This window comes from Kryptolebias marmoratus, linkage group LG22, assembly GCF_001649575.2.
Source record: "Kryptolebias marmoratus isolate JLee-2015 linkage group LG22, ASM164957v2, whole genome shotgun sequence".
NCBI lineage: Eukaryota > Metazoa > Chordata > Actinopteri > Cyprinodontiformes > Rivulidae > Kryptolebias > Kryptolebias marmoratus.
In genome coordinates, this window is record NC_051451.1 from 18,853,536 (window position 1) to 18,879,134 (window position 25,599).

At 40.8% G+C, this 25,599-nt stretch overlaps 1 protein-coding gene across 1 annotated transcript; it reads right to left on the reverse strand.

Moving 5' to 3' along the window:
• Positions 1-231: 231 nt before the first annotated feature.
• On the reverse strand, positions 232-24,758 carry oprm1 (opioid receptor, mu 1). Its single transcript, XM_017427151.3, has 6 exons — positions 24,303-24,758; positions 4,302-4,657; positions 3,851-4,026; positions 2,513-2,691; positions 2,028-2,211; positions 232-1,774 (listed from the first exon to the last, which is right to left on the reverse strand). Exons 1-6 carry the CDS (start codon positions 24,563-24,565, stop codon positions 1,769-1,771), a joined length of 1,164 nt encoding a protein of 387 aa, XP_017282640.1. The 5' UTR covers positions 24,566-24,758; the 3' UTR covers positions 232-1,768.
• Positions 24,759-25,599: the final 841 nt, after the last annotated feature.

Here is a 25,599-nt window from a genome sequence, read left to right on the forward strand (position 1 = left end):
TAATCAGCTGCTTATTCTTGTGAAATTGTCTGAAAGCGCTGCAACCAAAAATGGACCCATTGTGTGCTCAGAGTGCCGTCAACTTCACTTGTCACTCAAAGAACAAAACGTGCAAGTGAAATTCTCTAAAACGCCCACTTTAAGGTCGCACACGTGTTGATATATATATATATATATATATATATATATATATATATATATATATATATATATATATATATATATACACACACACACACACACTCTTTAGGCTAACAAAGCAGATTTAGTATAACAGCATCTGTGCGCAATAATTTACAGTGATTTTCACGATTTCTCCTTTTGTATCGATAAAAAACAGCAACAGAATAGGTACATTTGAGATAAATACAAGTGTCTTCATAGAGAATTATAAAAAAATACAGATTCACAGATATTTGTGGCGAGCAACGACAACAACAACAACAACAACAACAACAACAGAAGGCATCTTGCACAAAGAGTACACATACAAACATGAAAGCACAGGCAATTTTAAAGATTATAGCAGATGTCAGTCCTGCTTGGCTCTCTTGTCAAATTCTCCAGAGCTGAAATTAGTCCATTTAAACATCATGTAACGACTGTTAGACTGTGGTTAAGCGTACACTGAGGAACGAGTGTCTGCTCCTACGTTAGCGTTCTTGTGCGCGGTACAAACAGGCTCAGGCGTCCCCTCTTGCTGGTTCAGAGCATCCACGGTTTGGCACAGAGATCCACTGTAGTAAACACGAATGATTTCCTGCCTGTACATTCAGAAGTTTGTTAGGGTTTTTGTAAAAACGAGGAACAGACATCCATCCTTTGTTTTTTTGTTTTTTTTTCTTAAACTTCAGGCTTCTGTTCCACAAGTTTTATGAAAAGTTTCATCCAGTTCAAGTTCGATTGGTTAATTAAGGTAAAGTCTAAAGTGAGGCGTGGAAACAATAACTGGGTTGATGAATAGAACAGGGCTGCACGGCAACTCTTGTCATAATTCTGAAGTGGCCAGCGTGGTGCTGCGTAGAGCCGTGATTGGTGCTAAGCGTCGGAGTCAACCCCCGCTGCATTCAGACAGAGGCAGATTGAAAAGCACAGTTGGTGCAAATGACTCAGAATTGCCCCTTCCATTCAGCAGAGTCAAAGCCACAGGGCTTTTGAGCTGTAACAACCGTAAATCCACATTGCCAGCAACTCCAGCTGTTTCCTGACAAGTGAAAATACTTCTTACAGAAGACATCCTGAGGAAATGTGGCAAAGTGGCATGAAGGCGTAAGAACAAAGACAATTAACAGATTTATTTTTTTTTAGCACAATCCAGGAGATAATTAAGGCAAAACAAATAAAACATCATACTACAAGGTTTTAAAGTAATTCTATAAGCCATTTAATTTGTCTGCTTGCTGGCAAATCTTCAAAACTCAAAATTTTAAAACTGGACCCAAATATTGTTACAGTTTAAGGCGAAGCTATGTTAATGACCCTGCTGCTTAATCGTGTAGCAGTTTAAAAACCCGATGATTTGTGCAGCCACGTTTGGTGACCAACAGCAGGTGTGCGGTCTGGCTCGGTGAAAGTAAAGTAGCGGCGCGTCTCGAAAGCGGCCTGTGCTGTTCGGCTCCAGCCGGGTTTCTGGTGCCGCCGTGTTCCCGTGTGGTTTCTGTGCGTGGGATTAAAGCCCCGTGGTGACCTGCGTGAGTTCTGAGTTGAGATCGTCGTTGGTGACGCCACCACAACAGCGCGAGTCCACCGACGACCCCTCCAAGGCTAGTCATACCTGCAGAGGGCGGAGCAAAGAGTGTTTGTGTCAATTCTAGGCTGTTCTGTCAAGTCAACCAAATATTTTGTTTGTTCTTTTATCCATCTAAAAATGTTAGATTTTATTCTGGTGAAAGATGAATTCTTGGGGTTTAGTTTTGGAACAGATACGTTTTATCTACAAGTTATTTGTCAGATCATAGCTGCTAAAATAGCCGAAATTTTGATATCACACACACACACACACACACACACACACACACAGAGACTACCTGCTGATTGGACCTCTCGCCCGTGTTGGCAGTGTTGTGTTCTCGCTGTGGGACTTTGCGGCTGGTGGCTCCGGTCCTGGATGAGTTCTGCATCTCCAGCACTGAGGAACTCGGGGTGCAGAACTCACGGAAACAGCGCTTAAAGTTCTCATCCAGGTAGCCGTAAAGAACCGGGTTCAGACTACTGCAGGAGAACAACGGTAAAAAAAAAAAGGTTAAAGTTATAACAGATTCAGCTGTGTGTGGTGCGGAAAGTGTATTTTCTTTGGACTAGTTTTAAAAATATCTACCAGCAAATTATATAAAAAAAACACTTGATATTATTTGACAACTTTCTTATAATGCATTTATTCCAACTAATCATTTTTTCCTCTTACTCTTTTTTTTATTCGCTAAAAGATTTTCTTGCTTTATCCCATAGCTGAGCAGCGACCTCTCACAATAATATTTAAGACAATAAGTGACAGCCTCTCCTGTGTTTGTACCTGTTGGTGTAGCCCAGGGCGATGCAGAAGTGCCAGGTGATGATGTACAGCATGGAGCTGGGGATGTTGATCAGAGCCGTGATGATGACGAAGACGTGGATGGGAGTCCAGCAGACGATGAAGACAGCGACCACCACCAGGACCATCCGGGTGATTCGACGCAGGTTTCTGTCTTTCTCCTGTAAGGTTTTTTTTTTTAAAAAGGTAAAAGAGTTTAAGACGGAAAGAAAAATATTGTAGAAAGATTATAAAGAAATTGGAGTGGGGAAAAAAACTGCAAAGGAAACAAATTTCACCCTGAATGTCCTTTATTTCTAATGTAAACACACAACATGGTCTTTCTCCTGAATAAAAGCTGTGTTGACCTTGAGCCCAATATGAAACAGATTCACAATCAAGGAACAAAGTGTCTCTTCTAACGTCCATAAAAACACTAAGGTGAAGGACGGAGGGTCGGTGGGACCTGAAATCAAAGTTTGAGTCTCATTTATTACAAGACACCTTTAATTTTTTACTGTTACTCCACTTTGTTTAGCTTTAGCTATCAGAATAGCTAGTTAGATGTCGAAACTAAATGGATAGATTTATCCATCCATCCATTTTCTGCTGCTTATCAGTGGTTTAGGAGGGAAGCCCAGACATTCCAGTTACCCTATGGAAGAAGCTCATTTGAGCAGAATGTATGCAGGATCTTGTTCTTCATCATCACAGGGGAGGTTTGGAACGTACACAATCCTGAGCTTTGCCTTTCAGCTCAGCTCCTTCTTCACCACAACAGACCAGAGCAACACACACATTACTGCAGGTGATCTTACTTTCCTCTACAGTTAAAACTTAAACATTCAATCAGTTTCCAGCTCAAATAAGATCAAAGCTAGAAACATTTTGGTCACTGGACTTTTGAATCTTGTGCATCATCATATAATGAGAATAAAATGTTCTCTATGTACTTTAGGTAGAATGTAAAACACTTTTTCAAGCTGTGGTATTTTTAATCTTTAAATACCATAAATAACATCTCAAGTTTAAATTCTAAATGAACCAGCAGCAGTTTTTACTCACTTAAAGCCGCGAGTCTTTAGCTTGTGATTAAAACTGAACCACAGACTCAGGCCTAAGTTGATTTCTTAAATTGCTACGTCTTGACAGCAAGTAATGAATCTTTTTATTGTAAGTACGCCTGATGCTGCCCCTGATTACGCTTAAAAATAAAATCAATCAGCTTTTACTTATGTGAAATTAAGAGCTATTGAGAGAAAGTATATAAAAGACACTGTAATTTACTTGATTTGCTTCCTATCTGCCAGATAGAGAGAGATTTTTATTTATTTTTCTTACCTGGGAGCCTGACAGCATTCGCACACTCTTCAGCCGCAGGATCATGAGGCCATAGCAGACGGTGATGATGAGGACAGGCATGATGAAGGCAAAGATGAAGACGCAGATCTTCATCAGGGTGTCCCAGTACCAGGAGGGGTGGGGGAAATTGAGCTTGCAGTCAACAAAGTCGGAGTCTGTGAGGATGACACACACACACACACTGAATGCTGACATGTTCACTTAAATATTTATTACATGCAAATTTTACAAAAAGTAATTTTTTACAACCCTCCGCCCTAAAAACGTGGACTCATCACTTATTGGAGGATGATCATTCAGCAGTTTTACGACACAAAATACTGAACTACTCTGGATTTGGCTGCTTAGCACCACCGCCTCGCTGCAAGAAGGCTGCAGGAATAAACAGTAACCTTGTTGACATCACACGCATGTGCACATGTGTGCTTACGCTTATGAGTCACCACAGTGGAGGCCATGAACATGACAGGCAGCCCGATGGCCGAGGACAAAATCCAGTTGCACACGTTGACAATCTTGGCGTTGCGCGGCGTCCTAAAGTCCAGCGCCTTGACAGGGTGGCACACGGCGACGTAGCGGTCAATGCTCATGGTGGTGAGAGTGAAGATGGAGGTGAACATGTTGTAGTAGTCGATGGACATCACCATCTTGCACAGCACGTCACCGAACGGCCAGGTGCCCATCAGGTAGTTGACGCTCTGGAACGGAAGCGTGCTGGTGACCAAGGTGTCTGCCAGCGCCAGGTTGAAGATGTAGATGTTGGTAGCCGTCTTCATTTTGGTGTATCTGGGTAGAAAACACGCAGAAGTTACAGAAAACTTGTCTTTTTAGGGTGCTCACACATAAAACCACCCACTGTTTGTCACATTAGGAATGTATCTTTGTAGTCATTTAGTATTTAATATTTCAACCTTCCTGCAAGAAAGGAAAACTACAGCAACAAAATCAAATCATTCATAAATAATATCTAAAAAAAAAACAAAAAAACTTCAAGGTCTCTACTGAAAACCTTTTTGTGGCTGTAGACACTAAAAGACTGTTTCCTGTTTTCATTCTCAGGTTTGATTTTTTAAAGGAGTAAGTGACACTGCATGAAGACATCAGTAATCAGATTTTTGAAATCCCTTTTCAACACTGAAAAGGCTTTATACTCTTGGAGGACCTATTATAAGGCACATTTAGGTCTAAATATTTGTTTAAGTCTGATTATAAAAAACACAAGAGACACTTAGAAACATGAGCTGATAAAATTGTAAACAAACTGTTAGCAGCATACAATTTTGTAGACTATATGATCAACCTCAAGTGTTTTTCTACTGTTTTACCCCAAAAGTTAACAATGAAAATGGCAAAAAAGGTGAATAAAAACTCTGAATATATAGTTCATTTGTTTTATTTAACACTGTACAGGCTGGCCTAGGTAAAAAAAATCAGGTACAACACATCTTATAGAGTTAAACAAGCAGCTTGAACACAAATAATATTATTACAAGAGTCAGTGAGGTTTAGTTAAAACAATAAACTCAAATAAAAAAGAGAAGTACTGTCGTGATAATGAGTCTGACTATTATTACCAACCCAGAATTTTGTTATATTATAGATGCTCTACCACCAGAATCATAAGCAGGAACAGTGAGATTGTGATGAAGAAAATTTGTTCCAGGATTTAACGTAGACAGTGGTCCTGGGTTCAAGAGAGCCCTGGAGATGGGTCTTAGAGGTCCCAGGTGGAAACTCCCATGGCGGGGAGAACCTCTGAACGCAGCTTGATCCGGACCTGCAGGAAATCCCAGCTGCTCGCAGGAAACATAAGGTCAGTTCCAGCTTCAGGTTGTCCTTGGCAATGATGTCCAAAATGGGTCTTTAGACCAGAAGAGTGTTTGTAGGTGGGAAATAAGGGCTCCATGATTCCTGATAGGCTAGTCTGTAGTTCCAGTGAGTCTGCCTCAGAGCTTGTGTCTATAAGCTAAAGCAGAAATTTCTTTGTCAACCCTGAAAAGCAAATGTTTCAGATAATTAGTTGAATAATAATCCACACATGGTGGTTGCATTCCTTGACGTCAGGGGTGTCAAACTCCAGGCCTCCAGGGGTTCGCTGTCCTGCTACTGTTTCTGCTCCAACACACCTGATTCAAACGGTTTAATTACCTCCTCGCCAAATCATCAAGTTCTCCAGAAGCACGTCCATAAGTCATGAATTTAAAGCAGGTGTCTGAAAGCTAGAAGAGTAGGAGAGTGGACCCCCGAGGAGCGGAGCTTGACACGTGTGCACTACGTGACGCAACAGTTTTGGAAAATCAGAGCATTCGTGGGCCGGGCTAAGCCCCCAGTGTTTTAATGACCTAACAACACACCTCTGTTTAGGTGTTAATCTTCTCCTTGGTTTTCTTTTATTGTGGAAATACCTTTTTATTACACTTCCTTGGCACCTTTTCTTCTACTTTTATTTGCAATAAAAAGTTTGAGAGAATTAAGACTGAAAAAAAAAACCCAGCAGCATGCGAGACACAGAGGCGATCAGAAGTGATTGGAACACCTGAATTCAGTGTTTTGGATGGATGAGGGAATACTTTCACTAATAAAATGTGAATTTCATGAACCAGTGGACAGGTTTTAATGAAACTCTCAGAAAGTAATCTTCTACAACTGATCCACTTTTGGAGTCAGCCCAATTCAAGATGGCCACCAGAGCTAATGAACCTTAGCTAACACAAAAATGTCTATAACTCAGTCAATCTGACAGATACTGAGCTAAATTTGACGTGGCAGTAGCTGAGAGTCATCACATCTTCAACACATCTCTCACAAAATCTCTCAAATCACAGGAGATCTTGAATAATGTCGTAACTATAAAACTATCCAGCATCAGCATAAAAAAAATCGCTTAAAGCTGACATGAAAAGGACAAATGTGTTCCTTCAACGAATGCTAGGCCTTTAATTAACATATGACATAACAAAATAAATAACCACTTTTTGAAGAGAACCAACCCCTTCCACCCAATCCAAAACAAAGCAGCAAAAGAGTAAAAATCTGTAAAAGTCTCTCCATTTATTTACAACCCCAAAATTTCTGTTTACTGTTTATTGTCCAGTCCATCTTCGTAACGCGTATTATACTCAATCATAGGTTTGCAGATCTCCTGATTGAGTCCCCGTTTTGCTCTGTTGAACATACAGTTCAATAAAAATCCAAGTTATACGTTATCTTTGAATCAGCTCTTTGCTCCAGAACAATCAGTCTGACCTCCTGTCTCCCTCAGCGATTTTACCACACGTGATTTCTTTTTTCAACCCTCCTGCCATCAAGTGAACAAGTCGACTGTATTTCCCTAAAATGCCCACTATTCATTTTTATTTACTTTCAGAGCAACCGGGGCACTTTTGCTTTTTCCGCAGAATGACACATAATAAGTCCTTAGAAGCTTCCCTGTTGGAAAGTAATTGAATTTATTTGAAAACACACTCTGACTATGACACATTAAATCTGCCGGGCCTTTCATACATTAAACTCCAACTGTCACTCCGCCGCTGAGATAATTCACATTTAGTCTTGTCGCAGCACACCTCCCAGTCGGTCAAAATCTTCCTAATAACCAGAGACGACAGCTAGTTTGTTAAATTCTGATTAGGCCCAACGCTGACATCTTATTGTGTTATCCTACAGTTTATTTGCGCTGGGACTGGCGAGACGCCTCGCAATGCAGTAGAAGCTGTCTCGCTTGGCTGAACTTGATGAAGCTGGATGAAATTTCCAACATCCCCCTGCTGACTTAAAGACCCTCATAAACACGCCTGCAGATGATGTTTCTCTCGAGTGTTCTCCGTGCAGCTTATGAAGCAAAATGGCCTTGTCTCATGTCTGTTAGTGAGCTTTCAGCGTTACCAGACGCAACAACAATTTTACCAGCTTTTTTTCTGTTCTTATTGCAAGACTGGTGGTGTGGGTTTACTGTTGAGCTTATAAAACACGCACAGAAACACCTTCTGGCTGCTTTTGGGGATCTCGTTGAAGTGAAGTTTTGTTAAAATGAATTCTTTCTTTCCTATCAGCTGCATCTCAGCTGATAGGTTTATTGGAATTTAATGAAACTTTCAGACAGTAGTCATTTCATGTACACCTACAACTGATTAACTTTTGGCATCAACTTAAATCAACACGGCCACTTTGGCCATTCTGAAAATGGCTATAACTCTGTCAGTTTTACAGATATTGAGCTAAGCTTGGTGCAATAGTTGCTAGGAATCATCCTCAACGAATTATCTGAGCCCTATAACGTCCTGCAAGATTTTACAATATTGCATAAGATCATGCATAATGTTATTTAAAGGGTTTGACCAAAACAGGTATAACTCTATCCGTTTTCAGCATAGGATGATTTGAGTTTAAAACTCTGGCATGAAAGGCATTCCTTGAAGGAATCATAGTCCTGCTGTGTTCCTGAATGATGCAAAGTTGCACCAGATTCATTTATGACTTAAATAAATTTGTGTCTGAAACAGAAGTTCTAAACATAAAACACTTTAGGAGTTTAATCAACGCTTGCAGATAAGGATTCCATAGCAAAAAAATAATTAATGCTATGCTAATTTATTTCCCTAGTATAAACCTTTATTTGCCACCTGTTGCCTGTTTCATAATCAGTGAAATTGATCATAAACATTCAACTATAAAATGAGATGCAACGACTGAAAGAAAATCTGTTCGTATATTCACAACTAATTAATGCGTTTTGTAGAATCTCACCGACTGGAGTCGCATCACATTTCAATAAATACATGCTTGTTTCGAATTAGCCGTGAATATTTGCAGGACAGGCTGATATTTCCTGGACAACCGCAGTCTCTCTTCACCTTTAAGGAGTGAGGCATTTACAAAACGGGTGTTAACGCTGGAAAATGGATCACATTACTTTATTACAATAAAAGTTTATATTCTAGCCAGCGGCAATTATTTGATAAGCATTAGTCACTGAGAATCTACTCATTCTGGGAGGTAACTCTGACAGCTCACATAAACAGAAGACAAAACACTGTCTCGTTATACAGACAACAAACATAAATGATTATAACGCTCAAATTAACTCAAAATTCAGATTACACTGAATTACCCAAAAGCACATAATCACTGCGGTGGCAAAATACGTGGAGCGATGAAGAAATAAATAAGATAAAGCATTTCTCTGAGTGAGAAACTGCGCCTCATAACTCTTCATTAACCAACAAGCTCCCATCTGGAGGGATGAGACACCCTCCCGTTCTTCCTGTTTCTCATTCTTTTCTCACAAATGAGAACATGTTTTACAGAGAAAAACTCAAAACACAGATAAGACTCCTTTACTCATCTGATCAGGATACAATGAACCCTCAGGACATTGAAAACAAGCAACAGTGTTTATATACAAAGGCATCAGTGAGGTTAAAAATGATTAGAAAAAATAAGCTATATCCAAGAAGTCATTCCAGAAATCAGTGTGTGGGAGTTTAAGTGAATCTAATAATGTTTCTATTAAAAAATGAACTGATTTCCAAAGCGTACTGCTTCATTTCCATCTTTTCATGTCCTGTGACCTCACAAACAACAGCCTGAAAATAGATTTGTATCAAATAGGACGACCAAAATGTCCCATTTCATTATTCAGAAACTAAAGATAAAAACCGGCACAATTCTTCCTTGGCGAGGTCCATGCCTGATGGGGTTTTTACTCCAGTTCAAACAGAGATTCAGAGTTTGAACATACGAGGGATGACGAAGCAGGAGCCATAATAAACTCTGCCCTCGCGCCGCATCCCCGCTTCATGAAAATAGCAGATAGCACGGAGCCGTTCAAATGTTCCCGTATGTTAACGAGCTGATAGCCGAGTGTTTTCCCGTCTGAATCTTGAGCTTCACCATGGCAACCACTGGGACGGAGCAGATGATCATCACGTCGCTGGAACACATTTCTTTTTATTTAATGCATTAGTGCGGCCAGAAAGCAACCTCAGAATTACAGAAGCAGCGGCAAGAAATGAATTTTATTTCTTCGAAGTCTACAGAGAAAAAAGAAACACACACACACACACACACGAACTGGTTGCACGTTATTTTTTATATTTTTAGAGTGGGGAAGCATTTTATTTTCTCATTACTTGGAGCTGACGAGTGAGTGTACCATCAGCAAGCAAACATAATCTGTGCTCCTGCATAATTTACAAAAGTCTTAATAGATAAATCAGATGTGTTTATTTTTAGTTATTGCCACAAATTAAAGCATTGAGGCTTTTGCTATTGAGTTGAATGAAAAGTAAAATAAATCAAGCAATGATGTAGAAAGTGGAGCAGCTAATGCGTTGCTTATCATCCTCAGCGGACGTCTCTGTTGGGTTTTGCTTTCTTTGTACAACGTTCGATGAGTCAAAGTAATGTTCTTGGAAAGCTGACAGATACTGGAGACATCGGTAAGTTGGCAGACATTAGTCGCCGTATGAGAACCAGACTGATCTTTGATTTGGAACAGGTCTCCAACGAATCAACAGTATTGCTGGCATATTTTCACCAAATGTCAAAACTGAAACCCACACACTTGTGGTGAACAGTTTGGAACAGAAACAGTTGACTTTTTATGGTTTTTATAATGCAGCAATCTAAACACAATTTGTCATTAGCCCCGTGGAGCTGGACCGGGTGTTTGTAGCCTTGTGTGTGATTCACGGGCCGCTGCCGGGTGCAGATAAACCATTAGGTCCACAGCAGAAGACAGGCTGCTGATGCGAGCAGACATCTGGATGCCTCTGGCTCTTGAGCGTACAGTAACACAGTCCATGCTCTCCGCAACGAACAGCATGTGTTCCTGTGATGAACGGTGACAGGATGTTGAGATCTCCTCGTGTTTAAGTCGCGTGGATGTTGTACGTCTCAGTACACACAGACATAAATGAATCCTCAATAAACATATATTCTCTCGTTTATATGGTCATCCTTTTTGGATGAGCCATAGTCGTGGAGAGGAAGGTGTCTGATTCAGCAGCTTGAGGGTCTCATCTTTGATTTTTGTGAACGTTAACCCATGATCTTCAGAGTGCACTGGGGAAGTTCACAGCCGAGTGTGAGATGAGAGTCAGCTCCTCCATATTTGATGTTATAGTTCTCCACCAGAGGAAAGTGGACTTCTCAGTCCAGGTTGGAGATGAGTTACTACCTCAAACAGAGGATTGTAAGTGTTTTGGTGTCTTGTTCATGAGAGATGGCAGGATGGAGATAAACTGGGGATTTGACTGCAGAAATGAGGATGAGGCCCTGGGCTGTTGTTGTGAAAAAGGAGCTAATAGGAAAGACAAAACTCTCGATTTACTTGTTCATCTATGATCCAACCCTCATCTATGGTCATGAGGTATGATCATGACCAAAAGAGCAAAATCCCAGTAAAGCAGAAGTAAAGTGAAGAGCTCTGTCATCCAGGGTGAGTAGAGACGCTGCTCCTCCACATAGAAATGAGTCAGCTGAGGTGGCTGATTAGCAAGCCTCCTGGATGCCTGTTTGGTGGTTTTCAAGGCATGTCCCATTAGCAGGAAACCCTGACTGGAAGGATTATATATCTTTTCTGGCCTGAGAATGCCTCAGGTGAAACGGTTAAAGGGTTGGCAAGGATGCAAGTGTGCAGGCAGGCAGGCATAATCCTAAAAGTGCTTCATTAAATGGACAACAAAACAAGGTGGCAGATGTAACAAACGATCCAAGAAAACTGGACTTGGAGGAACCAGGAGAAATCTGCCAAGTTCTGAGTGAAAACAAGGCGCTTGTGTCTGCTGGGAGGGCTGAGTGCTGGAGATCGTCTGGAAGGAGAGGATGAGAATCAGGTGTAATAAAGGAGTGATCAGGGGAGCTGAGGAAACCATAGTCATGGAAAAACAAAACATGTGAAAGAAAACATACTGAAAATCCACAAACACAAACATAGTGTGAACACGGAACTAGGATAAAATCAAAAAAACAAAATAATGACGGATGGATGAATGTACTGTGAGTAATATGTATAAGGCAGGTTGAAAACTACTGAAATTACCTCTAATTACTTGACTAATTTCTAATAATCAATCTCCAGAATTTCCAAACTAGAAATCTTGACTGCTTCCTGCCTGCAGTGACTCCTCTCCACAGGACAACACCCTCACTGGCTTTTTCTCTGACTGAATCTGTACAGAATTCGCACCACAGATTAGAAAGCTGAAATGGTATGAAAGAGTCAGAATCACATTATCAGTATTTGTAAAAAGCATAATTCTCCCCATTAGTTCTCACTGAAGGTCTACAAGATAAATGGTACTAATCACTGAGGGGTAACTGCTGGAAATCAGTTCAGCACCAACAAATTCAAAGCTGTTGTTTTCGCTCAGAAAAAGATGACACCGGTAATTCAGGAGAAATGCCACAAGTTCTGAATCCAAAACTAACAGGAGTAAGAAAAGTGACATATTTGAACTGTTGTGGTGAGGGAGCTGACTCAAGGTGTTATATTCGGAGTAACCTCAGTCGTGATGATGAACAGAAACAGACAAAAGTCTTTTATTCTGCAAGGTGACTGCGCTTATTTTCAGTAAACAAGAGAAAACTAAAACTCCAAGAACAACTTTGAAAAATACAGAATAAAGTCTCCTGGTTTAGGCAAAGATTAAATTAAAAAGAAGCAACCATGTCAAACCTTTTTTTTTCTTGTATCTTTCTTTAATGAAACCTAACCTTTCCTTTTTTGGGTGTGTTTTTACAGCAAAAATGTATTTTGCTTTTAATTAAAAAAACAACATAAAAAGGTAGAACAGGCCTGGGTCTGAGATATCAAGTAATTCTTTGACAGGAAGAAAATGAACATGTTAAAACATAAGCGTGAGTGAGCGTTGTGTTATTAATGTCCAAACAGAACATCTAATTAGCTTCAAACAAGCAGAAAAGATTTCATATTCTCTGATAGTTTAAGGATTATGAACTGTTGGTTACATTAGCAATAACTTATTTTTACACCAGAAGTTAGATTTGGTCATATTTGAGTGCCTTAAAAGTTCTCAGTCCTCGCCTCAAGATAGCAGCTGTTTGCTAAAATAATAGGTTTATATTTAAGTCTAAATGCCACAAATGTTTTTATGTTGTCAACTTGTTCCCTGTGGTGACAATGATTATTTAAAAAAAGGACAAAGAAACACAAAGAAAGGAATGAAAAGATCTAAATAACTCCATTAAATGGGGTCCTGCTGGAAAAAGGCGTTTGGCTTTAATTAATCTGTAAACACTATCAAATGAACAGGTTTTACTGCTCTTTGAGTTTTATTTGACAAAGCTTGAATAAAGCTGACAAGGAATAAAAACACATAATTCAGCATTTACAGGCAAAGACGAAAAAATCTTTAAAGAACTGTGCTAAAAAGCCGATAATGGATTCTAATCTCGGTCTGAAATTTTGTTTTTAGAAAAATTGACCTGAACCCAAGCAACCTGAAAGAGAATCGTTTATTCTTTACAAAACTCCCAGCTAGTAGTAAAAAATTTGATTACACTAAAGTCCTCGTCTGAAACGATTTTTCTTTGGTCTTTGTGTCGGTGTGGAGGACAGGAAGGTGTTAGCTGATCAATAACCCTGTCACATTGAGCGTTATTTGAGCAGAGAAAGCTCAGCGAGGGCCGGGTCAAAAGAAAACTAACAGGATGTGGTAACTATTATATTCTAAAGCAAAAATATTTGAGCAGGAAGTTTCTGCAGATCAAGAACATGTGGCCCTGGTAAAATTATTCTTCACAGCGACCCTCAGCTTTTAAATCTTATGTTTCTGCTTCCATTTTAAAGTCTCACTTCAGCTTACTTCATTTTTCATCTTACAAAGTATGGTAAATGAGAAAGTTGGCATACATTTGGCAACTCTGCTACTCGCCCACCGCCTTTCATGCCAGAGTTTGAAACCAAGATATCTGGAAAAATGAGGAAATTTTAGCCTTTTGGTCAAATTTTGAGAATAATGCTAAGTATGATCACTTGCGAGATCCCAAGTTATCTTTCAGTGCTTGGGACTACATGTTGGGAATCACTCTCAGCTACTACCACACCAAAATCTAGATCAGTATCTGTAAAATTGAAGTTTAATCAGTTCTGGATGGAGATCCAATGATTACTTTCTGAGCATTTCATTAAAATCTGTCCAGCATTTCTTGAGATATTTTGCTAACAGACAGACACATACATACACAGACACACAGGCAATTACAGTATCGCCCACATTTCTGCAGTGGGCAATAATGGCAGAATTAAAGAACAGAGATTTGTAAGTTTGCGAAGGACTTCAACGTGAGATTTCCTTCTGGGCGTGAAGCTTTGTTCACCATCTCTGGACCAGACTCTTGTGAAGAGTCCCTTTCTAAGAATGACTAAAGGAGCCCAGATTCAGCCTGACAACCCACATTTCCTGAGCTGACGCTGAACATCTGCTGTGACTCACAGAATCACAAAACTGGAAGACAAACAGTAAAGATGAGTAATTATGCATCCAGAAAGCAGAGAGACAAACGGCCTGGCGAGCTGTTTGTCAGACAGATGGACGGACAGCGTTGTGACAGATGTGATGCTGCTCGAGCCGAGGAACAAAGTGGCGCACGAACAAAGGAGCTCACACCCGTATGGAAATCTATTTGAACAGCAAACAACAAAAATATCAGAAAAGAAAGATCTTGACTCTTCCTTCCTCTGTTTGAGACGATTGTGATTATTTTTCCAAACAAATTACATAAATAATCAAAGGCCTGGCATTCCTTGAACAAATGCATACCCCCAGTTGCTTTTTATGCCAGACATTTAAATTAAGATCATGTTATCTTCAAGTCATTTTGGTCCAACCCTCGAACTGACGTTATGATTGATCTGATATGATACTGTGAGATGTGACAGCACCCATCAGAATATGTTGTGACTGACTCTCAACTACTACCACACATAATATTAGCTTAATATCAGAATAATTGACTGAGTTATAGTCATTTTTGTGTTTGCTAGTATTGCTCACGTGTGGCAGCCATCTTAAGTTGCGTCGACTCTAAAAGCTGATCAGTTGTCGATGTACATCCAATGATTTCTTTCTAAGAGTTTCATCACATTCCGTCACTTGGTTCATGAGATATTTTGGTCACACTACTGACAAATGAACACAGACAGGTGAAAATGTTATTACCTCTCGCCTTCTGAGGCAGGCAATAAATATGTCTGTATAAATCTATTGTTCTACAACTTGGGTTTAACTGCTATTGCTTTTTAAAAGCAGTTTCAATGAAAGAATGCAGGTGGTTGTGGTGTTTCTGACATACCTTTCTGATAGTTCAAGGCAGGTGGAAAGCAAAAGAGGAGAGCAGGTAATGTAGGCTTTTTCACACCGCTGACTTTAATCGCAGAGTTTGCAGCCAAGAAGAGACAAAAAAGAGCAGCAAAGGGCATCAGGCCAAGACACAAACTGTCTGCAACACCTGAAGCGCCTTCTCAACCAGCTGAGCTGCTCAGCACTCTCCCCCCCCCCCCNCATTTCTATCCTTTTTATAATTTAATGTCTGGTCACAAGAAAAAAAAAACAATTCACTCACTAAAATGCACACATTGCAGACCCTCCACATGAGCACCAACAGAAACTACAAGTAATAACATCCATCGGCGTTGCGAGGTGACATGTAGGAACACTCCTGATTGAACGCGATCTAAGGAGATCAGTATCTGTGAGAGCAAAGATGAACTGAACTGAAGACAGCTGCAGAAGCATTGAAACGTGATGTTTCTGTGAGTTGATGGCAGTTTTGTGGGGAAATTGGTTTTAAACATGTGAAGCAGCACAATTAATGGGTCATATTATATGACTATATATATAAATTATATAGATATAAGAAAAACTGTCTGAAAGACATACACTTTATCTTGTTAAACCCCTTAACGAACCTTCACAGGGTTGTCTGGTTCACAGAAATGGTGTAAATCACACACACTGCATGCACTCAACAACCTTATGTTCCTCTCATTTGACATTTTCTGTCCATTTGATTGTGAGTCACTCTTGTAGTGGTTTGCCATCTACAGAAATGAAACGATTTAGGGTCAGATCCAGCTTCTTAGTTTGTTGCCTAGAAACACTACTTTTAAAAGACAAAAGACTCTGTTGTTGAGGGTCTCTTTACACCTTTTGCCCCTTTCGGGAGGTGCAAAGGCAAAAAAAAAAAAAATGGAACACAGATGACAAAATGTGACACATTTCACAATTTCTTAGGTCACCTGTTTACTTCATTGTTCTGTCGGGTTGCTGTGATCCAGAGGACCCGAGGTGCAGACTCAAAAACTCGGGTGAAACTCGTAGTGAGGAAACTAAGACTTTAATAAGAAATAAAGCAAAAAGATGATGAAGCTGCAAACACTTACAAAAGGGAAAACACAGGGAGCACATAAAGAAGACGGGTGCTATAAAACTGGAGAACAGAGAGCGAACAGAACGACTGGGAGAGAAGCAGCAAGTATGCTGGGAGGGAGAATTTCTGACAGACTGCAGTCGGGCTAATTAGCAGATGCAGGACAGGTGAGTTTGGTTTGGTTGGGGCTTACAGATCCTGTATAACCAAAGGAAGAACTGCGTCCTAATCCTTGTCACAAAGTCAAGCTCGTTCATTTTGCATGTTGGACTCCGCCAGGGCTGCGCCATGTCACCGATCCTGTTTGTGGTGCTCATGGACAGGATCTCAGGACGCAGTCGTAGAGAGGAGAGTGTCAGGTTGGGATCTCTCCTTTTTAGGGATGATGGGGTTCTGTTGTTGTCCTCAGGCCCTGACCTTCTGCGTGCACTGGGACAGTTCACAGCTGAAAAGAGAGTCAGCTCCTCTAAGTCCAAGGCCATGGTTATAAACCGGGGAAAGGTGGAATGCTCCCTCCGGGTTGAGATGAGTCTCTGCCTCAAGTGGAGCAGCTCAAGTGCATATCTGGGAGTCTTGGTATATCCTCTCTGACCTGGAAGCAGCTTTCGAGGAGCCCCAGGAGAAGATGGAGAATGCTGCTGGGGAGGGAAAGGGTCTCATCTGGGTCTCCCTCCTGGACCTGTTGCTTCCCGACCACGAATAGGAGGTAGAAGATGGCTGAATTTATGGATGGATGGATGAACACATCGAAGGACAGGTGAGTAATAAGCAGAGACAAACATAACTGAACCAAACAATAATCAGTGAAATGGAGAAAACTAAGTAAACTCAAACATACTGAACTCTGAAAAATATCTAAGGATAGGCTATGATTAGTAAACATAAATAAATTTTTAAAAAACCCGCAAAACTCCAGGATTGTGACATTTTTTGCTTACTCATGTTTGACCCTTTGCAAAAAAAAAAAAAGAAATTCACAGAGATGATTAAATTTCCAATCCTGTTGGGACTTAAATCTGCCAGCTTTGATCATAAATGACACATTTTATGGCAAATAAAGATCAGAAGCAGAAAGAATGACTCAGCCTCTTTGTAAAAGAGCCTGCGTCAATCATCGATTATCAAAAAAACCCACCAAATCGTTTTGTTGTTTTTTTTTTCTCTGTTTAATCAATCATGATTCCATCAGTCTTCCACTTCATTCCGACAGAAAATGACCTTATTTATTTTCCCTGACAGCTTCTTGGTATCTACAGCTTAGTCTTTTTTTCTTCCTTTGTTTATTTCCTTTCTTTCCTTCTTTTTATTTTATATGACAAAACACCCCCCAAAAGAACAAACTGAAAAGGTCTAATTTTCCCGGAGTGTCTGATGACATTAGGAAATTCATTACTCGTAAACACACACAAGAGGGACAGCGTGATTAGCTCTCCCTTCTTATAATCATCTCTTTCGTGTGAGTTTAAACTATGTGCTGCTTTGTTGTATGCAGATACACATATTTAGGGAGGAAGACATTATTATTTTTTCTCTCTCTCAAGGCTTCACACTGTGCTGCTTTTCTTCTGCATCTTTGAGTTTTATTGTTGCCAAAAGTGCAAGTCGGCTCCTGGCTCATTTGTGCCAGATGAGTTTGCCGGCACCCTAAAGCAAACAAGGTAATTGCAGTATAAAATCTGCAGCAATTATCGGGCTGTCTGCGCGTCTTCGTTTAGCAGCTCCATGTGTCATACTGAACAGATGTTACAAAACCAAGGTCAGAGAAGGTCTGAGCAGGCTGGCTGCGATGAGGAATAACAGATTCTATTGTGTTGCAGGCTCAGTGCCTCTGACAGTGAAGACGTCTACCATCCACAGAAATGTTCCCAAAGTCGCACCGTCACCCAGCGCAATCAGGCCTGATTCACACCCATCAAAGGCGGGATCTAAATCAAAGTCAATGATCCTGACTGTCTTCCTTTCCTACATTTTGCACACTCACTGAGAGCTCATCTGCATTAATTAGCCTGATGTCATTCTCTTTGATCCCATACGGCCCACCTCCTGCTAATTGGAGTAGTCTGTAAAACAATTTCAATAATTCAGGTGCAACTTATCCAAAACCCCAAATGATTTATACTGGAAGAGGTGTTGGAGATAAAAAAAAAAAACAAAAACAAAAAAAAACTCAGTCCTAAAATTGAAATGCTGAAACAACACTTGAATAGATTTTTTTGACTTGACCATGTACTTTTTTTCCAATTCGAATACGATGAGGACTCACTCTTCTTCTCCTTCAAGACATGTCATTGGTTTGTTAGTGCGAGCTGTTATTTTGACCTTTAACTCTGTTTGAAAATAAGTTATTGCCTGCTGTTGTATGTAAAAGGGCATGTAAAATCCCTCTTGTATTGGTAGCCTTGGTAACCCAGAAAACTGGGCTTTCTAACGTGAAATTAACATCATTAAATGGTGCAGTTTAACCAAAACTAGGCTCTTTCTCCTAACTTATTCAAGTATTTCTGTGCCTAAACCTCACCACATAAAAATTTAGGTTTATTAGTGATGTGAATATGATGGTAAATCCTGCAAACTGAAGGAATAAGTCTATCTAATCATAGCCTCTTCTTTTTTCCTCACTAGAAACACTGCTGTGTGTTATTTCAGCGACACATATAAAGGTACAATAAGATGTTGCCAACAAGACAATATATGTAACACGCAGTTATATATAAATGTATTATATACACTGTTTGGCCTGGGTTGTCACAGAGTCAAATTTTTCTTGAGAACATGACTATTTAGCTGTTAATCTTGTGTTGAAACACACCAAGAAATATGTTCTGTGACAAGAAGGCTTCCCAGTTTTGGCATCTAAAATATTTCTTGTGTTAAACTCGTGCTGCCCCTAGTGAGAGCCTGCATTTGCAGGGGGAAGCTTTCCGCAGACTTTAAGGATAAAATACTCATAAAGCAGAACAACGACCGCCTGAAGCTTTAACAATTCAGGTGCAGATGCGCTGACAGGGTCTCAGCGCGTCTGTCAGCAGCATTAGGAAAACAAGGCACAAACAATCCGTCTGCAGGAGAATAAAACTAATAAATCCAATGCAGCCCGTTACTTTTTACAGGAGTTGTCTGTTAACTCCAAAAACCTTCATCTCTATTATGTTTCAAATAGATAGCACATAAAGGTGTTTAATATTGATTTAATTGGTGAAGTCAGTGGTCACCAACTGGTGGCCCTCGTGCCATATTTAGCCCATAAGTGCATCAAATGTGGCCTGCAAAGTATTGATATTTTAATAAATTATGAGTAATGAAGGAGTCAGTTGTAGTTCAGCTCAGAAAAGGTTAATAATGACAGTCAATTTGCCAATTTGCTTGCTCACAGAACTCTCATCCCATTGGTTCCGCTCTTATTTTGGGTTTGTACAGGACCTGGCTAGAAACGCTGATTAGCAGCTTGAGAAACTGGATGAGGTGCCATCTTTAATTTGGGATTATATGTCAGAATGATCCAAGTTTAAAATGTAAGCAATTTCTGATGACATACAGTAAATGGGCATTAAAAACACTAATAATATCACAAATGGTCAGCTAATTATAGTCTGTAGTTAATTAGTTTTAATAGTTTGAGGTTACATTTCGATCTTGACATCAAAGAGGCCCCAGTCTTTTGGTCAGGTTTTTCGTGCCCTCTCATTGATTTTACATTTTGAGCGCTATAAAAATTCAACCTCCTTTGCACACCCTTACATGCACCACCGTGTAAACAGCCAACCCAATGAGACAGGTACGTCGAGGACGTCCTGCTGAGTGCTTAAATGTGTCAGAGTTTAATTCCTGAATTATAATTATAATAAAATAAAATGCTTTCTTTGATAATTTTGTCAAACTCAAATCTATCGTTTTCACATATTTAGCATTTGTTGTATTAAAAAAAAAAAACATAGTTGCCATTTAAGTAAAGTGACTTACAGGTAAAGTTAGAACTAAAACCGCTCAAACAAAAATAAGAAAACATGGAAAATAGTTAGAAAAATAAAAGAGCATCCTGGCAAAGTTCAACTATGTGTTAGAACAAAGACCGAATTAAAAAAACGTAGTTAACAAAAGCATTGCTAATTAAAGCTGCCACACATTTGCCTGCTTAGAAATAAAACTGGTTCTTGGGCAAATTTCTTTTGAGAACCCCTGCTGTTAGCCTCGTTACAGTAAAAGGCTCTTTCCTAAACAATTCCAGCTATAATCTTTATCGTTTCTCTTCACATGGAAGTATTCTCCTCCAGGATGACGAGATAAGCTCTGAGCATTTTTGTAAAATAATTTCAAACACCCAGGATTTTTGTTGAACATTGCGTCGGCAGATGAGTGACTGCAGGTTGGTTATCTGAGGCTCAACGGGACACCATTGGGTCAGGCAGTGGGAGGTAAGAGAATTCATTAGTGGGGATCTCTTGTTTTAGATTCATGAACCACATGCTGTTAGCTTCCTTTTTAGCTTTGCGTCTGCTATAACTGGGGTCTGATTCTCAAATGTGCACCTGTCTCTTTTGAATACAATATCACTGAGTCACTGAGACACCGCATCACGTGAAAAAGCAACCAACCAGCATGAGACCACACTTGTTGTTAGGGTGGGTGCAGTCCAGGCCAGCAGGTGCAGCTTTTTATTTTTATTCAGTTTTTTTTTATTTATTTATTTTTTTTATTGAGCTTCAGAAATGCTCCAGCTGCTGAATGTGACCAACTAGCCACAGCTGCTCATCAAGCTGGATGCCGGGTGGGGGGATCAGGCATTTGGGGGGAAGCAGTGGACTCATTTAGCAATCATCTGGCTCAAAACACCTCCCAGTGTTGCTATGGCAACAGGAAGCAATCTGCACTAGCGGCGTATTCCTTGTGGGAACCCAACGCAATTGATTTTTTTTTTTTTCTTTTCTCTTTTCCAATTGAGCATGCACCTCTTTGGTCATGTTTGTTTGCTCACCAGAAGTTTGCGGATGTTTGCAGAGGGGCCCCGAGAGAGGCCGCAAATGGACAGAGATAAAAGAGTAAAGAGAGAGAGATGTTTTTATGGCTTTGAGTTTGTCATTACTCAGACTACAAGGAAAGGAGGGGGGTCGTGTGTCTCACATCCACTGCTGCCTCTATTTAATCTGTCCAAACTGCTTTCAAGGCCAAGTCTATAAAACGGGGTTGAAGAGATCAAGAAAATAAGTGAATATCCATCTGTGTGTGCCATTATCTAAATGGTGGTTTACTCTCACTCTGCCAAGAGGGGAAAAAACCAAACAGGATTCAGGAATAGGGAAAATGAGAAGACAGATGAACAACCCTTATGGATGGTGGGTTTATCCTTAGACTCATTAGCTCAGAAAGTTGCAGAAACCAGGACATCTCTTTGGTCATAAACAGACCCCCGGCTGTGTTCAGTCTGGGAAAGTATTATTATTGTTGGAGAAAATGAAGGGGAGCAGGTGGATCATAGCTGCTCAGAACAACAGCCCCTACTTTGTGTCCCGATCTGCTGCGAAAGGAAATGTTATCTAAAGCTCAGCATCTTTCATCTGCATCGCACACAGATGGCTGCCGTCATAAAGACAATGCTGGCGCCTAAGCTCCATTTTAAAAGAGATTTTGCCTCTTTTTGTTCTGCTGTTCATTTGTCTTTTATTTCATTTTGTCGCCTCGAAGGCACAAAGAGCGGATCGATTGTAACCAAGTCATTTGGGTTGGAGAACATCTGGCACATATGTGAGCATTCTTTGGCAAAACGAATGCAGCTCAGGAGGCATTCAGAGACGAGTTAGTTTGGTGAAGGTGCATTCATGTACGAGGAAACAGTGAGCGAAGCTGTGTGGTGTCTTACAGTAAATCAGGACAGAAATGAGGCTCTTCTTCCCTATTCGACCACAGGAAACCCAGCGCCCTCCTGACTGCTCTTCACTCACTCCATCGGACCGATGAAGTGAGTAATTGCAAGCTGAACGGATTAGGGTGAACACCTTCGTACTTTTCTCCCCTGTCCTCTTCCCATCCTTCTCACTTCCTCACTGATCACCATCGATCTTTCTCCACACCGCCCTGCTCTCGTGGTCAGCTCCTTTCCGAGCGCACTTGTCATTTTCCTGCTGCGCTGCTATATCTTCCCCACCGATCTATAATGCCGTTTCTACCTGAAAAAGCTCCGCCGAGCATCGGCTGGGAGAGGGTGGGGGTTGGGGGGTCATTCCATCAGTGGAAATGTCAGCTTTTCATATGCAATTAGAAATCTGTTTATACCAATAAAATCCACTCCCAAGGGGCAGAATATCATTACAAGACTGGATCATTTTTTATTGCAAGCGTGACTTAACTTTACATGAAAGGAAGCATGAAAATGGAACCTTGAAAAACGTGACAGAGTTTTTTTTTTTAACATGTGGCGTGAGAAATGTGAACAGATTAGGCCTGAGAGTGCTCTGTAGATTTCAAAAGGAAATCAGCTAGGAACATGGAGTAGTTTTTAGGAAATTTCTTATTTTTAACACACTTTTTAATTGAACTTTTCACAAGTTTTACATCAGCAATAAACAAACACTCTTCGCCACAGCACTTACCTCCAACACACTGAGTAAGCAGAAGAAAAAAAACGTTATAAGAAATTAAAAAATCTATGTAATCTACACATATATAAACACATATATCCACATCTGTACACACATGTTAAAACCCATCACTGTGGTGCTCAGTTCAGAATGAAGCAGGTTGATTATTTTCAAGTTGAAGAAAATAAAGGACCTCTCTTATCCAGCTTGTATATGTAGCTGGAGCTGCAGATTTTCAATTTAGCAGCATTGGCCTCTTAAGGTAGCAAAGTTGTGAACACTGTTAAGTCCTTTTTAGCAGGAAGGAGAAAATAAAGCAGGCCACAAAGTAGGACAACTCCAAAATATGTGTGAGTAATTTGCTGTGACCTACTGCACTGTACGCAGACGGGATGCTGTCAAATATTTCTGCAAACCTGGCTTTAGAATAGTGAGCTTGATGAAGGATCTGACATTGCATGAAACTGTGCCGAGCACCGGCTGAAGATCTGTGTACCCTCTTTGAAACGCCGCCCCAAACAAAATCTGACACCCACTATCCCAAGTTTGCCTCCTATAGTTTTCAATACAGTGGAGGAGTCTGGAAGATGAACAATATATATATTGAAGAAGTCTCCCCTCTCACTGAGGGGAGAGGTTGTAGAAAGGTTTCAAAATCAAAGGGTTAAAAAGACCCAGAAATTCTGGGGATGAGTTATGGACATAATGTGGAGAGAGCTGCTGAAAAGAAGCAAAAGATGAGTCAACATACAAATCTCTCCAGGTTTTTAGTTTTACTTGCTAGTTTTATCCAAAAAAGATGGATGAAAGTGTGAGAAAGCTCTTCATTTTGTGTATAAAATCTCAGAAGCAGTTGGAGAGGAACACTTTGCTGACCTTCACCCGTGTGTGCCTGTTGCTTGAACATTTCCAACTATTTCATATTGATTTTATTCCAACTTGCATGAGGAGAAAACACTGAACAGTGTCTTCAGACAGTCTCCATCATGGTGCGTAATGTTTTTTGTTCCCATGAGAGTCACGTGGCGCATCTTCAGCGCCAGTTTAGTTATGGCACTGCGGCTCAAAGTGGCAGAAGAATTCATACAGTTCAAAAGTCGCGTTTGTGTTCGTGTTGTTTTCCACAGCAGCGGCTCTTTCCCACCTCTCTCTCTCTCTTTAGTTGTGTTTGCGTTCTGCGCTCTGGAGTCATTTGCTGCGAGGTTGGAGACATTTTACGCACGAGCGGCAGCCGCGCTGAGAGCTGCGCATTTATCAGGTTTTACTTTGCCACGCATAAACAAACACACACATATGCGCACACACACGTAGACACACACCTTTTCGTCCAGTACAGCAACAGGTTAGAGGAGTCTGTTTGAAACGTGTAAAAAGCATAAAATGTGTGCAACAAAGGCGACAAAGAAAGCCCTTTGAGTGTAATAATATCAACATTTCGGAGCTTTTTTGTTGTTATGTCTTACCTGACGATGATGTACATGACCAGCACATTCCCCACCAGCCCCACCATGCACACGATGGAGTAGAGAGCGGTGATGATGATGGCAATAAAAATGGGGTTGGCGTCGTCCTCCAGGCTGCCGGTCAGCCCGGGCTCTCCGCCGCACCGCGTCTCCGAGAAGCTGTTGCCGTTGTCGGTCAGGTTCCGACAGAAGCCGCTGCCGTTGGCGAACAGGGGCAGCTGGATCCGCTGCTCCACGTCCGAGCTGTTGGCTGCGCTCTCCATGGTCCCGGTTCGGGTGTTGTTTCCACGCTGCCTCTGTCAGGTGGCTGTCGGCGAACTGGGGTGGCTGCGATGTCCCGCTGCCTCTGCCTGCCTGTCTGTCTGTCTGCACGTCGCTTCCTCTGGTGCGTTTCAGGCGCGGGTCGAAGCTCAGCTACAGCTTCCAGTGTTGAAGAATGTGGTGGTGGTGGAGGGGGTGGGCGGGTGGCGTTGTGTGGGTGAGTTTACTTACGACCCTCTGGTGGCACAGTAAATCCCGCGCGGGACAGAAGAGACGTTCTTTGAAGCCCTCCTTTTGCTCTTTTCCTTCCTCCTCCCTTCATTTTTCTTTTTGTTTAAAATCTCTCCCATTAAGCTGCTTCTTAATTATTTTCCTTCTTCACGTCCTTCTTTTCTTTTCTTCCTATTTTACATCCTTTATTTTCTCTCTTCTATGACTCTATCCATCAGTCTTTTCTTTCTTCCCTTTCAATTTTCCTTCCTTTTGTCTCTCTCTCTCCTTCCTTCTTTCATTCATTCCTTCCTTCCTTTCTTCCTTCCTTCCTTTCTTTTTTTTCATCCTTTACACTATCCATTCTTCATTCCTCCATCCATCCATCCATCTATCCATCCATCCATCCATTCATATTTTTCTTTCTCTCTTCCTATGTCTTAATTTTCCCTCCCCTTTGTCTCCATCCTTCCTTTCACCTCCATTATTTCATCATTCTGTCTTCCTCTTTTCCAGGCTTTTTACTCTTCTTAACTTTTTACCTTCTTATGCCTCCATCTTTGCTCTCTTTTCTCTCTTCTTCTCCTTCCTTCCCTTGAATCCTGGCTTTCAGTTTTTCTTCCTCTGTGTCCATCCATCCTTTATCCATCATCTCTTCTTATGCCTTAATTGTCCTTGCCCCTCTTCTAAACCTCTACTGTAGTTTTCCATCGTTCCTTCTCCTCCTATATGCATCTGTTCTTAACTTCTACCTTCTACCTTCTTTCTCTTTCTCTGCTTCCATCCCTCCTTTACTGTCTTCTTTAACCTTTCCTTTTTCCTTCTC

Coding starts and splice junctions, on each gene's coding strand:
- oprm1 (XM_017427151.3), bottom strand. CDS start 24,565: ATGGAGAGCGCAGCCAACAGCTCGGACGTGGAGCAGCGGATCCAGCTG. Junction 4,658..24,302: donor GTCATGTACATCATCGTCAG/GTAAGACATAAC, acceptor TTTTCTACCCAG/ATACACCAAAATGAAGACGG. Junction 4,027..4,301: donor CACTGTGGTGACTCATAAGC/GTAAGCACACAT, acceptor TCATCCTCACAG/ACTCCGACTTTGTTGACTGC.